The sequence below is a fragment of the Xiphophorus hellerii genome, chromosome 21 (assembly GCF_003331165.1).
Source record: "Xiphophorus hellerii strain 12219 chromosome 21, Xiphophorus_hellerii-4.1, whole genome shotgun sequence".
In the NCBI taxonomy this organism is placed as follows: Eukaryota; Metazoa; Chordata; class Actinopteri; order Cyprinodontiformes; family Poeciliidae; genus Xiphophorus; species Xiphophorus hellerii.
In genome coordinates, this window is record NC_045692.1 from 20,524,411 (window position 1) to 20,541,422 (window position 17,012).

The 17,012-nt window shown below is 33.7% G+C and overlaps 1 protein-coding gene across 3 annotated transcripts; it reads right to left on the reverse strand.

The window, feature by feature from the left end:
- Positions 1-256: 256 nt before the first annotated feature.
- Positions 257-15,368, reverse strand: smpx (small muscle protein X-linked). 3 transcript variants are annotated; one of them, XM_032551371.1, is made up of 5 exons: positions 15,341-15,368; positions 10,042-10,104; positions 6,574-6,660; positions 5,225-5,365; positions 257-1,867 (listed from the first exon to the last, which is right to left on the reverse strand). In XM_032551371.1, exons 2-4 carry the CDS (start codon positions 10,075-10,077, stop codon positions 5,228-5,230), a joined length of 261 nt encoding a protein of 86 aa, XP_032407262.1. In that variant the 5' UTR covers positions 10,078-10,104; positions 15,341-15,368; the 3' UTR covers positions 257-1,867; positions 5,225-5,227. The 3 variants fall into 3 exon arrangements, with proteins under 3 accessions (XP_032407262.1, XP_032407261.1, XP_032407260.1); XM_032551370.1 differs by lacking the exon at positions 15,341-15,368 and adding an exon at positions 14,199-14,337; XM_032551369.1 differs by lacking the exon at positions 15,341-15,368 and adding an exon at positions 10,191-10,228.
- Positions 15,369-17,012: the final 1,644 nt, after the last annotated feature.

Below are 17,012 nucleotides of genomic sequence, written 5' to 3' on the forward strand. Positions count from 1 at the left end.
CCATATTAGCAGAAAAAGCTGCGCAAAAGTTTGTTAATATTCTACGAATGTCGAAAAAACACAATTCCACAAATACAGTGCTTCCATTAAATAAAAAGTGCAATAACATTCACACCTGGATAACTTTAGTCATGCAATAAGTCATTAAAAATCATACCACACCATCTTCCTTCTACCACTTCCTGTCGTCTTCTTGGTCATTTCCACCAGTAGTAACATTCGATTTTTGATCATGACTCAAAAAAAAGTGTTTCCATTGCAGTTTTGTGAAATATACTAATTTTAATACAACTGAGAAACTGCCTCATGCTGGGGCAAAAACGTTTTACCGAAAATGTTGGGGGTTTTTTATAAATTGGCGCATTTCCATTAAGCTCTTTGTTTCACAGTTGGAGCCACAATTGTCATCACTTTATTTTATTACAACCCATCCCACGGTTGTCATTGACAACCCCAAAATTTCAAAAATATGGTGACACTCAAAAATAAAAATAAAACAGACAATAAAGACAAATCCTCAAATAAAGGGCAACTAGACTTTTCACTACTCATCCAGAAGGTTTCGTCAGTTCTGAACATAAGCAGGAAGTATCAGAGTAAGTTACGGTCAGAACAATCATTCGTCCATTATATCCGATTACTGATGTTACCGGCCTATTGGTGTGTGTGATTGTTGACTATAACTATAGTCCTGTTGCTTTTTATTCAAACACTGAAAATCTACACCAGTGTATAAAATGAAATTTTGCTACATTTATTTGATTTCCACTGAGTAACAGATGTTTTGGTATAGAAAACCAACATATGATTTTTTTGTGTTTTACTTTAACAGGAAATGACAAAATGGGTCTGTTGGTTTTTTTATAGGTTTTACTGTGATAATATTAATTTTCTGGAAAAAATCAACAAAATACAAATAATAACTTCCAATCCCCAAGCAACCAACCCTTCAGTGGATCCAGTAGAAATATTTAATCACAGGCCAGTTAACGTTTAGGAGTAGATGTACTGTTTAGTTTTACATTAATAATATTATTACTACTCGAGTAAAATTTATTCACTGCAAATAACGTCACTGAATGAAGAATAAACACGTTTTAGCCAAAAATGGGCACTTCTACGGTTTATGTTGAAGTGAGACCTCTTCTTAATAGACAAGCTTTGTTGTCCTAATATTATTTGAAGGTTAAGAAAATACAGTAAACACCAAAAATAATGTTATTACATATTACTGTATACATTGCCTGCTTTAAGTATTAGTTTCATAATTTGTATTGAAAATATAAATGTATATTTGAAAGTGTTTCCTTTGTCTGAATTGTTATTTTATTACTATATTTGATTAAATCATTTTAAAATATAGTTACTTGTAACTGTGTTTACCAAATACTTTTGAGTTGTTTCTTTAGCTTTTTACTTTTGCTAGAGTAAAAATCTGCTGACGTAGTGCTACTCAACCCAACTAACGCGGCCCTAAAAAGCTAAAGTGCCTAAAAGTTTAATGCTACAATGTTAGTTAGTTTTGTTTTGGGATAAAGGAGGATTCTTTAAATGTGTTTCATTCTAAACTAATAAACTAAACAAACCCTAAAATACTTAAATAATGGCTGACACCTCTCATCTTATTCAGTGAGTTCAAACCCAAACTGCAGCAAAAACAGAATATTTCTACTTTTAAAAATGATAAATTAGCTTAAATGTGTATTTTAATCTGAAATATTGAATTAGGGAACGTTTTTAGAGGTAATTTTAGACAGATTGTTGGGGTTCCTCTGATATCTCGTAGCTGCAGTGTTTCTACTCTTTCACAGCAGAAGGAAAGTCCGAGTTTGTGGAGATTATCGTCCATCCTCTTCGGCTCAATTTCCTGCAGGAGAAAAGAGGAAATCTGTAGTGAGGGATTTTATTTGGCAGCTATCAGATCTTAAAGAGAAATATTCATTTACATTTTAAATGTTTTTTTTCATTAATTGATTGCAACAGTATTGTTATTTTCCTCGTCAACGAGAGACTTTACAACGAGAAAATGGCTCCTGTTTTAGTGTAAAGAGGATTAATGGCAAGAAAATTGATGATATACAAAAAACTATCTAGTAAAGATCCTTTGCTTTTGTTACATGTCAAAGTTTCAGATCAAAAAGTAACATTTTAATATTAAAATCTGATAACTTGGGTTGAAAATAAAATACAGTTTTCAAATAATCATGGTATTTTACTCTTGCAAAAATCACCTGATACAAAAGCTGAAAACATGAAGTACGCCAAGAAGATCTCAAAAAGCAAATCAATATTCCCCAATCAATGTGGAGAGAAATGGAACTTATTTTTATTCAGTCAAACAAAAAGTGATTTTAATTAGAAATGAAATTGTGATTGAAATACTTACCATTATAAATAAAAATAAATCTAGTTTTCTGTATAAAATCTTGGGTTTTTTCCACTCAAATTGCTTATTTTTTCTCACTAATTGAAAATTTTCTACAAAACTTCTTCTGTTTTTTATCTGAATTGTTAATTTTTTCAAGAAGTGAAAAACAAAAGAATGTATTTGAGCTCGTCAGAAATGCTTGGTTTCGATTCTCACATCTTTTGGTTTCGACTGTTTTTGGTTGAACTCAGAGAGCTTTGAGTTCTGACAACAGGAACTTTGTGGGCTTAAGGAGAAACAATGTAAGACGTGCTCCTATTGGTTAGTACCAATTAAAGCAACAGGCACTCAACCCTCCCCTCTGTATTTGTAAAAGACAAACCCTTAGAAGCTGTTGAGTTACAACAACTTAGGGCTGGACAATATATCAATAACAGCACATGTTGTGATCAGTATCAATAGATAATCAATCATTTCACTCAACTCTGATCTACAACCACACAGCATTCTGGGAGATGTAGGCATAGGAAAGGCTTTAGCTGCGCAACCTTTGACAGCTAGCCAAGCAAGGTTAGTGGAATCAACTCACTCAGTCTTTGGTTACCTAGCAACTCACTCATTCTATGGTTACCTAGCAACAACCTGTTGAGTAACTTGCGCAGCAGCAGTTTAAGGTTTAGCCACCCCTCATAACTGCTTAAAAAAAATAAATAAAAAGCCATATGGAGTGAACGTAGAATATTACTACATCAGCTGAAGAGGAAAACTTTGGATAAAACAGGAAAGATCACTAGTTTGGCAGAATTTCAGATTCTTAAAACAAAAAAATAATCACTAAATATCAACATCTGCTGACATGAAAGCCCGTATTTTGTGATACATATTTACATAATTTTTAAGTTGAACTGCTCTGACTAATAATGTTTATTTTTAAAAGCCTGTCATACCCAAATTCCCAATAATAAGGTTTGTGTTCTTCCTATTTGTAAGAAAAGCGACAGATCTGATTCAAACAGGTGAACATGTTGTTTTTAGTGTTGGTTTCGCTTCATTATCGGACGGCTGCTGCTGTGTTCCTTTGACAGGGTGGAGCGGTCTCGGTGTTTATGTGCCGCGGTTTCTGTGTCCTGCTGACAAAGTCACAGCACAGACCGCTCCACATTGCTCACACTCCTAAAACACACACTAGAATGCTATAAAATACAAATATAGCGCCTGACTCAACCCTCCCAGCCCACACACACACACTCACACACCCCAACAATAGCTCAGCTTGACCCAATGGAAAGAAGAGTGGCCGACAGTGACCCCCTGTGGCGAACCGAGAGAATTACCAGTAACTATATTTACCTTTGACAGTAAAGATTTTAAATATTTCTGCCTTTACGAGCTAAAATTAGCAGTTTTTTAAGTCAAACTATTTTTTCTCAAGTTAAATATTATCTAAAGCACAGGTGTCAAACTCCAGGCCTGCATTGCCGCTGTCCTGCAGTTTTTAGATGTGCCACAGGTACAAAACACTGGAATGAAATGGCTTAATTACCTCCTCCTTGTGTAGATCAGTTCTCCGAGCCTTGCTAATGACCTAATTATTCTGTTCAGGTGGTGCAGCAGAGGCACATCTAAAAGTTGCAGGTTACCTTGAGGACTGGAGTTCGACACCCCTGACAGGAATAAAAGATACAGTTAATAGTTTTGTCTAGACTGCTGAATTGTTTTTAGTTTTAGTCTGCTCTGGACTTTTTGCTGTATTCCCAAACAGCCTCCACTCTTCCTTCTGCATGTTAAAACACAGCTGCGTTTTTGTTGGAAAAATATTAGCTATTTTCTTTCACTCAGACTGAATTTGCATCCCTCTCTATGAGGCTGTGACATGGCTTATAAATCACCCTCTATCCTTCCTTTCTGTGCTTTGGTTCTTATTTGCATCAATTTTATTTCTGGAGACTTTCACCATGACCCGTCCGCACTCAGCAACTCTGAAAACTACAACATGGAACGGAAAAATAAATGTAATTTTGTACGTTTGTCATATATTTTTAATAATGTTTGTTTCTCAGTTATGTAATATAAACTCATTTGGTTTTTTTATGTCCTTTTACTTTAGTATTTTAGTGTTGCTCCCTTTTTATTATACATGTATGTTGCATTTAATTTAATGTATTTGACTAAATTTTTCATTGTATTATATTCCATAATATATATACATTTATAATATATATTTAGCTACTTATATGTTATTATTTATTCAATTATTATAATCATCTGGTCAAAACTCAATATATTATAAACAAACATACTTTTACAAAACATTGGATATCTTTTGTTCCTTATCTAGAGGATTTAATTTATTATATTAATTATTGAGATTACATTTTTGCTTCACGTTTTCTTCCCTCAATGCAAAAACACAAAACCTAGTTTCTAGTATAAATATCTTAGTAGTTAGTACTTGTTTACTTAGCAGATTATCTTATGACATGGGGAAAAAAATTATTTTGAATGAATCTAGTACTTTTTCATCAATATTAAGTAAATATTGACGTAAAATAACCTCTTATTTCTTGCTGAAAACTTACTTTTAAGCTACTTTTGTTTTATTTCAGGTGCACTAAGATATTCATACTAGAAAGTAGACCAAAATTACTTGGTAAGATTTTATTTTTTTGCAGCGTGTAGCCAAAAACAGTTTTGATACAATATGAAAATCAACAATCCCACCTGCGAATACCTTTAGCTTTTATTTCTTTTCAAACATTCATCTTCAAAATTGATCAAGCTGACACTTTCAGCTCTTGTGGGTGTAACAGATTGCAGTTTTTATTATTAACCGAGTGACACTACAGATGAACCTACATGTTACTCCTTGGTGACCCATCGTAGTTCACTCTTTTTGTTTTGTAGCTCCGATAGGTTGACTGCTGGGCCCGGTAGCTTCTGCAAAGATTTCTTCTCTTCTAGTGACGGGGGACGCATTGGTAGTTCTGGTGGTTGAGCCTGCAGGGAAACGACAAATAAACTGAATGAAAACCTTTTAAATTAAAAATATAACGGCTGGCTGGCTGTGAAAGCCAAACCTTTTACCATTCTTTAAAGCCGCAGATTCTGAGAAATTTGGTTTCTCTTCTTTATGTTTGTTCAGCTCGGCCCACAATGTGACCCAGCTTCATTTGCTTAGGGAAACACGAGGTGTGACCGAACAGGACCAGAGAGTCCACATGTGGAGGTGTTCACACCTGCTGTACGACTCTCAATCTGGTTCAAAAGGCTCAACAGAACCAAAGAGTTTGGTTGAAGCTTCCTTTAACTAAACAGCCGTGAGAATGCAAATCTGCAGAAAGCCAAAAATGCTAAAGAGAAAGGTCAGGTTTGTGGTTCAGTTATTGGCCCTAAACTGTGGAATTAACTAAGTGATGATATCAAATTATGTCCCATTTTGCTTTAAAAGAGCTTTAAAATGATAAAAGCTTATGCTGTTGCAAAAAAATTCATACTTAAATATAAATGTGTGTATGTGTTCTTGTATGAACAGAATATATCTTTTGTTAATGTAGGCTGCAAGTTGGGTAGTAATTAGTTACATTTGCTTGAGTGTTTTTATTTTAAATGTACTTTTTTGAGTATTTTTACTATGCTGCACTTTTTACTTTGAGTAGTTTTGTTATGAAATATCTCTATCTTGAGTAAAATGTCTGGACTCTCTACCAACTGAATAAAGAACAAACATGTTTTAACCACAAATTCACCAGACACAGACACACATTTGCTGTTTTTATTAAAGTTTCATAAGTTTTTCTTGGGAAAAAAAAACTGACTTGGAAACATTTTCTTTTGCCTAATTTTGATATTTTTTGCTACTTACATGAATTATTGCCATTTTGATCCTTAAAATACCAACTCTTTCCACTTAAACTCGTATTGCAACCATTTCATAATGTAATTTTTAAATATTAAATGTTTAATAATTTGCTTTTTTACTCTTGAGTAATTTCTTGGATGGCTACTTTTTACTTTTACTTGAGTAAAAATAAGTTGAAGTAGTGAGTGAAATTTGTTCATTAACAGGCAGGTGTTAGCCTTTGCCTTCAGTCATTCTTTTTTGTTGTTGTTAAAGTAACATTTTATATTGTTTTTTTTTTCCTGTGTGTAATGTTGATAATTCACCAAAATAAAGTGAAACTGAGCTGAGTTGTGTGCAGTCTCACCTCCTCTGTGTCCGCTGTCTCCTCTCTCCTCTTGACAGGAAGTCCCGCCCCCGGACGCAGCGCTCCCATCGGGATGTTCAGATTAGCCTGGTGGGGGGAAATGAAGCGATGAATGGAGCTCAGTGTTTGCGCTAGTCGTTTTTAATGGTGACCGCTGCTTCCTGGTGTCAGCGGGCCATAAAAACCGACGTGTGTGTTTATGAAAATTAGGCCAGAAAGAGAAGAGAGGAAGCTAGTCGAGTTAGCATATAGCTAACACGGAGTTAGATAGCAGCTAGCTAGCTCCGTGCTAGCCGCTATCTTACTCCGTGCTAGCCGCTATCTTACTCCGTGCTAGCCGCTATCTTACTCCGTGCTAGCCGCTAGCTAGCTCCGTGCTAGCCGCTATCTTACTCCGTGCTAGCCGCTATCTTACTCCGTGCTAGCCGCTAGCTAGCTCCGTGCTAGCCGCTATCTTACTCCGTGCTAGCCGCTAGCTAGCTCCGTGCTAGCCGCTGCCTATTTTATGTGTTTGTACTGTATTTGTAAATAAGCGCACATTGTAGAGCTGTACGAAGCTGGAGCAGTGTTTGTTACTGAAGTGTTTAAAAGGTTTTAAGACCGGAAACAGACTCTGAAAGGGGAAAAATTAAATAAAAAAAAAAATCACTTCTTGAATCCTGCAGCATGTTTGCTGATGTTTGTATTCCTGTAATGTTGCTTTGCCTGAAACTGTTTGCTGTCTTTATGCGTAAAGTGCTTTTAGCGAAACTAATTCATCTCTACAACCAAAGATTAAAGGAGTATTAAAAAGAAAGCCATTATTACTGAAAAATCGCAACACCTCGATATAAAGTTGTTGTTTTTTACCTCCATTTTATGTAAAGAAAAACTGAGTTTTAAAATGAAAATTTATGCAGTTATGACAAGATTTTCTATAAAGTATTTATTGCATTACATCCACAAACTCCAAAGCCTTTCATGAATATTTTATTTAAAGTAGTGCGTAGCTGTGAAGTTAAAGAAGCAGTTTTCACTTTATTCATTACATCTTATTTTTTATTTCATTCAGTAATAAACATGATGAGTTCATGTAGCAACTGAAAGAAATCATGAATGAAAATACAATTAGACTACAAACAGAAATAATGCACAAAACAATTCAACATTTTATTACTTTCTTTTGTATTTGATTCTTTACAAATCTGCTTTGGATATTTAGCTTTTTTCTTTTATAAGTAAAAATTTATTTTTTCCCCCTTTCATATGATAAATTTTAAAATCTGCAACATTAAATAGCTACTAACAAACTAATTAGTTTTCTTGTTTTATTTGTCAAATATAATCAGAAAAAAATTCATTTTCTTTTTAATAAAAAAAGTTGTGATTTTGTCCTCAAGCACTCTTGAACGTGATTCTAATTTATCTTAATATTTAATTACTTTGAGTTGTGAAATTCCTATTACCTTATTACCAAAAAACCTCCAAAAATATTCCACCAATAACCTTAAATTGCACTCGTGTTTGTTTGCTTAAAATATTGAATATTACCAAACTGTTGTTGAATATTAGCTTGACAGGTGTTTTATGTAGACCCTTGTAACATAATTGTTTATTTATAGATTTCAGTTCATGTTTGTTTTGGTGTAAAAAAAAAAGAAGTACTTGAACATGTTTAAACAACTTTTTATTGATTATTTGTTTTATTTTCATGTTTTGATATCATGATGTTGTTTTCACGTCTTGTTAGGTTTTCATTTTTAGTCTGTATTGATTTTGAAACAAAAACGTAGTAATGTACGCCATTTAAAATGGACCAAAAATGGCCTGAGACAAGCAAGCTAACGCTAACATTAGCATTAGCAGCCGCTGACTTTTATTTCTGGAAGTTTTAAAAGGTTCTTAATTTGTAAGACTCTGATCATTATAAAGTAAAGTAGTTCAGCTGTTCTGCCTTGTTGCTGAAATGTTCTGTACAAATAGACTCGACCTACGACGTTCCTCTTGTTAGCATGCTAATGCTAATATTAGCATCTGGGAGTCTTTTACAGATCTTTAGATTGACACATGTCCTAATATTGGCTCCTAATGTGACACATTTTGTTTTGGTTGTATTCCAGTGACATTCTGAGTTAAAAAATAAAATATGAACTTTTAAGATTAGAAAAATTACATGAATTAATTACGTATAGATTAGCCTAATTAGGTTTCAGGTTATTTCTGTGAACTGTTCATTTTAGCATTAGATTTGTATAATTTACCATTTTTTCATTCCAGTCAACATGATTTTTTGTTACAAAACAAAATCTTAAAACAAATAGGTATAAAAACACTTTTGATTTGAAAATAATACTTTTCCATGCTTATTTATGGCTATAACTACTATTTTATCCGCAATCCAACACCATAATTTAGAGTTTCTTTCTTAAATTGACATTTTCTTTTGGAGTATAATGAGAAATTCATCTATAATATAAACAAAATTAACTTTTATCTTAATTCTCTGCATTTTGTCGCCTTACAGGCGTCAATATGCCAATTTATTTCTGTTTCTAGAAAATATTTTTGAATAATATAGTCAAAATGTACACAGTAGGAAAAATCAAAGACAGAAATAGCTCAAAGTGAAGCTACGTTTGTGACTTTTAACATTATTATGACATTAAATCCAGCAATGGAAATAAGCAGCTATTTTTATCAACGAATTGGCGATTGTTGTGATTAACTAGATAACATGACTTTATGTTATTATTTGGAAAATGTTTAAAATAGAATCTAAAATTTGGAAAAAATAATTGTAATATGCAAATCTGCTGACATGGCAGAATCAGAAGGTTTTTCTTTTTTATTTATTTTATATGATGAGACATTTTTAATGTGAAATTGTACTGCTGTTATGAGACTGCACTGCAAAAACACAAAATATGACCAAGTAATTTTGGTCTAGTTTCTAGTGCAAATATCTTGCTGCACTTAAAATAAGACACAACTAACTTGTAAGTAATTTTTTTTAGCAAAATGTAGGAGCTTATTTTAGGTAAATAATTCCTTAAAATTGCAGAAAAAGGCAGATTATTTTTGACTTTTCTCATATTATCAGTGAAATAATCAAGCAATTGAATAAACAAGCTCCTATATCTTGCTGAAAAGTTCCTTATAAGTAATTTTTTCTTATTTTAAGTTTAGTAAGATATTTACACTAGAAACTGGACCAAATTACTTGGTAAATATTTTGTGTTTTTGCAGTGTGAGCTGTGAATTTCCTGTTTGTACCGACGCCTATCCCATGGTTAGACATGAAAACGAGCACAATAAGAAGCGGATTCAGTGAATAAAACTTCTTTTTTGACATTTAAAGCTGCATATGTTTGCCTCGCTCTCAAATTTGCACAAAAAAAAGCCTTGATATTGTAAATGCACTGTTTGAACCTTCAGTAATAATAAATACCTTTATGTGGAAAAGACTCTTTGCAGTAGAAAGTCATTTACCTGCAAGGCCTTCACGTTGGTCACGGGTTTGGACATAATCCTCGCCTCGGTGAGTCCGCTGACCTGCAGGAGGGAAACCCAACACATTCACCAGTGGGTCGGGAAGCTACTGGGCGCACTGGGACAGCGGTTTATGAGGAACGGGATACCATTACAGTTGCTTAGCGACTCTTACAAAGAAAACCAGGTACAGGAACTGTTCTCTGAATCTTTCATGAGAAGCAGACAGAAATCCTGTCAAAATAAAAGTGAGCTGGTTTCACCTCTGGGTGCACCTTTGGATTGTAATTAAATAAATTAGTCACACCAATCAATCAATCAATGGTGAAAAAAATGTGTGGAGAGATGCATGCAGTGCTGTATTATTACTGCATTTAGGATTAGAATAAATTATTTAAACCAGAGGACATGCAAACTGTCTGAAACCAGACATTTACATGCACTTTAAACAGACACTCCTTCCCCTCTACCCGACATAAAACCAGACTTTTCTGTTTGAGATGAGTTACTTTTGCCAAAGTTATTAAGATTTGCTAAATGCTGGAACAAAAAGAAATTCTTTTGTGGATTTTGTTTTCCATACATCTTTACAACGGCATGTTAGAACCACTGCAAATGAATTTTAAAAAAGGAGCGAATTGCGGTCAAAAAAATTAAAAGAGACTAAAAAATTTCAGAGCTCCAAAAGTCCAGAATTGAAACTAATCTCAGAAATTTTCTAGATTTTTTTTTTTTTTTGAAAAGTAAAAAATATGCAAGAAAAATATGGAGAAAACTTGGAATTTTAGAGTTTAAAATTTCAGAAGACTTCCAAAAGTCAAGACGTTTGAGCTTTCCAAAATTGGAGTTTTTTTCTAACATTTTTTAAATTTATTTATTTTTTACTTTTGGAGCTCAGACATTTCTATCTCTTTTCTAAAAAAAATATACCGAGATAAATAACATTTATTAGTTTTGTTTTTTACTTTTGGAGCTCAGAAAATTCAGATTTTTTAAAAAAAAATTCTGAGATTAATACTGAGATTAATATTTTTTCAAGCAAATTTCTGAGAATAATCTTAAAATTTCTGAGTTTTTTTTTTTTTTGGTAGAAATTAACTTCTTTATTTTCTAACTATGATTAACCTAATGCACTCATACATTTCCTCTGTATTTGGCAGAATAAATTTTAAATGTCTTACTTTTCCTCCCCAAGTTTCTCACAACAGTTTGCTGTAATTCTGGCCCATTCCTCCTGACTGAACTGATGATTATTTTCCTGATATTTTGCCTGATTTTATTTGATTTGGCATTTACAGACATAAAAATCCTATAGTATATGAATTATTCAAGAAGCTACAAACTAAAATTTTCTTTAAAAATAGTCTCTCTTTAACAAAGATAATTGTCGTTTTCTCTTCACACAGTGAGAAATAAATTAATATCTTTTTATAGAGTGTTTTGTAAATATCTATTTTCATCAGTGAGTTTTGCTCCAAAGAATACAGAGAAGACTGAAACCATTGTTTCCATGTAATTTGCACATTCGCCAACATTTGCATCATCAGTGTGGACCTCTGACGGGGTAAAGGAAAACATTGTTGGATCCATTCATACATTTTCTCTGCAAACTTCATCTTGTTCGGCGTTTTGGGAGTTTATCTTTGGAGAGTTTAAACACTGAAAAGTCAGAAAAAACAACTATTCACATCCACACACCGTCACTGGACAACCGTTCCTTCTTGTTTTGAACTGATCTTCACTTTTTGCTTGTTTTCTTTAACTAATATGAGTTACAGCAACATTTAATTTTCCTTTTGGGTTCCATAAAGTATTAAGGCAAATATGAAATCTTGTCAAACCTTTCCAGCAGACAAACAAGGTTTTTTTGGCAACTGAAGTCCAACCTACATGATGTCAGAAATAATTAAATGGGCAAAGTTTAATGGAAAACATGGCAGAAGGAAGTAATAATACAACTTTAGTCTGGATTTCTCCCCTTGTGACGCCGTGGATTGTTACCCACTGGTTGCCCGAGTCCCTTTTCGCCTCTGCAGATTAATCGTAAAACGTTCCTGGATTCTTAGCTGGCAGTCGCTTCGCTCCTCGTTCCTCCGCACCTGAACTCACCTGTCCGCCCTCCACTGCAGGTTTATTTATTTTAACAGTTTATTTATGGATTCTATATATAATATAATAATTATACAGTATGCTGTAATATATAAAGTAATTAAAAATATTATGTAAAATAATTTTCTGTATTTATTTTGCCACAATTGGCACTTTGAAAACATTCTGAATCTGATGAGGCTAAATTGGGAAAAAAAAAAAAAAGTTCATTTTAAAAGTTGAACATTTTCTAGAAAAATCTCAGAAATGTTGAGATTAATCTCAGATTTCTTTAAGAAAGGGACTTGAAAATGTCTGAGTTTGGAAAGTCAAAAACTTGCTTGAAAAAACTCAGGATGTATTTTTGACTTTTGAAACTCAGAAACTCAAAATTTACTCCTCCTTTTTTTGTTTTTCTACTCTTTTTGACTCTAACATGCTGTTGTACTTTTCCTGAGTAGTTATGAGTCATTTTTTAGTATTTATTTCCTTCCTAAAAACTTCTTTTTATTTTCCTGAGTAGTCCTTCCTGCTCCTGTGTTTTTATCCAGTCCGTTTGCAGCCAGCAGGACCAGAAACGTTTCCCTCCTTTGGTTTCCATGGAGCTGTTTGACAACAACACAGGAAAAACTCTCCGCTCTCCCACCAAAATATGCTCCAGCTTGTGGGATGTTACGTGATGAGAAGCAGCTGCTTCCTAATAAAGTCTTTCTTTTGCTTTCTGTGCGCAGGTGGAGGAGATTTTATGTCAAACCAGTTGTGCACAAACTGGATCTTTTGCGTTCGTGTCGAGGAACGATTAGTAGGGTGTGTGCATGTGTGCTATTATTGTACTTTATGAATGTCATGATGTGACTATAACATTTAATGTTTTAATTACATCGTTATGCCAGATAAAGTTAACTTTTTGTTTAAGGAGCATTTAACTTTGTGTTTCTTTACAATAAACATACAAAATAAGTGACTATTTACTTGTTATTGAAATCTTAGTGAGATTTATGACATAGTGAGTCATTTTTATACACGGCTTTCTGGCCTAACAATAAGAAAAGGAGTTTATAAAATGTTCCTAAGGGTTTTTCAGGGTTCAAAATTTCCTGGAAACGTGTCAAAAACGCCTCTGACTCAACACAGTCTTGGAAAGTTGATGAAATAATTAGCATCAGAAGAACTGAATAACACAATCAGAATAGACTGAATTTGAGTAACAAAAACTGTAAAAATAAAACTAAGAACATTGCTAAGCATTAAATAACTAACATGTTTATTAGCATTTTGTATAAATAAGTGTTGTTTCTGAAGCTAAAATGGCTGCTTTGTTTTATTAAGTTCGAACAAAACGAGAGAGCAAAACTTTAGACAGAAAAGTTGGATGTGATCAATATTAATAGATAATACGCCTGGTAGAATATTCAATATTCAACGTACAGTACAGCTTTATGGGAAATGTACCCAGAGGAAAGACTAGCCAAACTTTCCCAGCTAGCTAAAAGAAATGTTTGTGGAATTAACTAACTCGCTCGCTCTCTGGTCGCCTAGCAACGACCTGCTGAGGAACTGGCACGGCAATTTCAGGTTCCCCCATTGTGCCTCGTAACTGATTGAAAATAATAAAAGAGAAAACAATGGCGTGAAGTGAAAACTGTGGATAAAACAGGAGGTCGCGCAACCAGTTTGGATATTTAAAACAAAAAAAATAATTATCGACATTAGGAAGCATTTATATTGTAGTGTGTTTTTCAGCCATATTGTCCAGCTCTACTGTAAACAACAGAGGAGTCTACAGGTAGAACCATTAACACTTAATATAAAGTATTACACAAATCCTACAGATTTTCCGACTAGCCAGAAACCTTCAATCCTATAAACAAACTGATTCCAGAACCATTTTTGCTGGGATTTTGCTTCACAGCTAGCTTGCAAAATTTCAAATTATCCAATTTAATTTGAATTTACTGCACACTAAGATCAAATCAGAGTGAAATAAAGATTTCTTTATTACAGATAAGTTTGAGTTATGATCTAAAACTTTTCTAGTTGATGTAAAACATGAAGTAGCTTTAACTCACCACCTGATGAAGGAACAGCGCCGTCTACTACTTGAACTGAGTCCTAAATGTGGTTCCTTTGACTTGACACCTCTCTACGTGTTTCTCTTTAGCCTCTCCTCTCTGCCGCTGCCTCGTTTGTGGCTGAAGGATTCCTCTCATATCTAGGATTTGTTCTCTCTATAAATAGATGAGTGATACACAGAAGGGACCTGCTTTCTATCCGCTCACACACTCACTCGCTCTCATGAAACGGATCATAACACAACTAAAACTGCCGTAAAACTGTTTAAAAACTACTTTAGTGGTTCTTCAGATTGATTGATTTACTTTTGATTGTTTTGTTAAAGATTAATGTAAATGCATGGATGTCTTACAGGAGACTGTATGCAGTAAACATGGCATAGACTACATAATAATAAATTGATTGAACATATTTAATTTTAAAAGAATAGAAATTATGACATGAGTAAAAATTAGAAATGTAACTATGTATAATGCTATACATACATGCATACATATTTGGATTCTGTACTCCTTGAACAGGGATGAATTATTATTATTATTATTATTCTATAACAAAATATTTATATAAAGATTGATATAGATATTTTTAAGTATTTATTTCTTGATATAGATATAAGAAATATATATTTATGTAAAATGTCAGAAAAAACTCAATAAGAATACATATATATATTTTCTTATTTTATTTTTTTCTCTGACATTTTACTTATTCAATTATTATTATTAAATAACAAACATGATCTCTTTTTATATTTATATATATATATTTTTGTTTTGTTTTTTATTGTATTTTTTTCTCTGACATTTTACTTGTTTGAAATAAATAAAGATTTCATTTCCTTATACATAGTTTGAACTCGTTTGTTTATTTTTAATTTTGAGTAAAAGACCATATTTGGAATATTTAACTACGGTGACATGTTGACTTCATAAATAATTGTCAAATTTCACTAAAAAAACAAATTTTTTAAAGAATAAACATAATAAATAAAGTATGAACTGCAAAAGAACAAAGAAAACATGCGTATGAATCCCCTCTTTAATCTCAGTGGCTAAAAAGGCAGTGGCCTAATTCTGCTCTGACGCCCATGAGGGGCGACCAGAAGCCGCTTGATGTTTTTAAATTTAACATTTACCTTAATGTGCAGCCACAGGAGGGATCCGGCAGAGTTAAAGGTGTGTGTGATCGTGTGTGTGTGTGTGTGTGTTGTCTTACCTCCTGTTGTGCGTAGCTGCTCTGGCCGGCCTCGCGCTCTCTCTGAGCTCCTCTCCAGCTACCTGACCCGTTTCAGCTCGTCCTGATTGGCTCCAGTAGACACGGGACTCCTCCAAGTGTGGAAACCGACCCAGCATCACACAACTTAAATGAGCCTTCAGCCCTCCCTCTCAATGTGAGTCGATGATGAGCGTATTTCACTTACCTTTGTCAAAACTGACCCACATTCATCACAACAAACCTCCAGGGTCCTTCTGGGTCGGTTCTGCCAGACAGATGGAGCTGCAGTGTGTCCAGGTAGTGAAATTAGAAACCCTAAACTGCAGCCTGTTTATTTATTCCAACATATGCAAATACAACCCACATGCTGTCCTCACCTGTTGGCGAGGAGAGTCTGGTGTTGTAGAGATAAACATCCTCACCGCAGAGAGTTAAACTGCATTTAAGGACAAACTGCAGCTACTGCAGCCGTCCGCATTTATTCGCAACCTTCACTGCAAAAACACAGTCTTATCAAGTATTTTTGGTCTAGTTTCTAGTGAATATATCTTAGCACACTAGAAATAAGACTAAACTAACTTACAAGTAACTTTTCAGCAATATAGAAGCTTGTTTAAACTTTAAAGTGAATAATTCCTTAATATTAATAAAAGAAGCTGCTAGTTTCACCGGCAGATTATTTCCCTTATAACAAGACATTTTCCCATATTATAAGTGAAATAATCTACCACTAGAAACTTTAGTTTTTCATCAGTATAACAGAATTATTGACTTAAAAGTTAAGTTAGTCAAAAAACATGAATAAATAATAAAATAAAATCATTTTTGGCACAAAATGACTGAGTCCCAAAACCCTAAAAATGGCTTTTCATATGTTTTCTGTCAAACTAAGGATAAACTGTTAAAATGTTAAACTTTCCTTAAATCATATTAAAGCTTCTCACCTTCTAAATTTCCAAATTTTACAATATTCTACAGATAAAAGTATGGGCTTAGTTTAAAACCTTTACTCATCTTTAAAAGAGGTGATGATAGAAGTGGAGGGCATTGTTACTGACATATTAGTGCTAGTGGCTAGCTGCTAGTTCAGGTTAGCTTAGCATCTGTAGCGAGAAGAGTATACAGCCTGATTAACTTCCCATTGTAAAATCAGGGATCTAGCTAGTTTAGTTTCTAGTTTAGATTAGCTTAGCACCTGCAAGGCTGTAGTCGCTTAATTTTTCAAGCTAATATGAAGTTGCTGTAAAATCAGAGAAATAGCTAGTTGCTAGTTTAGATTAGCTTAGCACCTGCAAGGCTGTAGTCGCTTAATTTTTCAAGCTAATATGAAGTTGCTGTAAAATCAGAGAAATAGCTAGTTGCTAGTTTAGATTAGCTTAGCACCTGCAAGGCTGTAGTCGCTTAATTTTTCAAGCTAATATGAAGTTGCTGTAAAATCAGAGAAATAGCTAGTTGCTAGTTTAGATTAGCTTAGCACCTGCAAGGCTGTAGTCGCTTAATTTTTCAAGCTAATATGAAGTTGCTGTAAAATCAGAGAAATAGCTAGTTGCTAGTTTAGATTAGCTTAGCACCTGCAAGGCTGTAGTCGCTTA

What these genes read in the sequence shown, in the direction of transcription:
- smpx (XM_032551369.1), bottom strand. An exon ending in CCAACGTGAAGGCCTTGCAG is followed by an intron (nt 6,661 to 10,041) that starts GTAAATGACTTT and finishes TCCCCCCACCAG; the next exon opens with GCTAATCTGAACATCCCGAT. An exon ending in AGACAGCGGACACAGAGGAG is followed by an intron (nt 5,366 to 6,573) that starts GTGAGACTGCAC and finishes GTTTCCCTGCAG; the next exon opens with GCTCAACCACCAGAACTACC.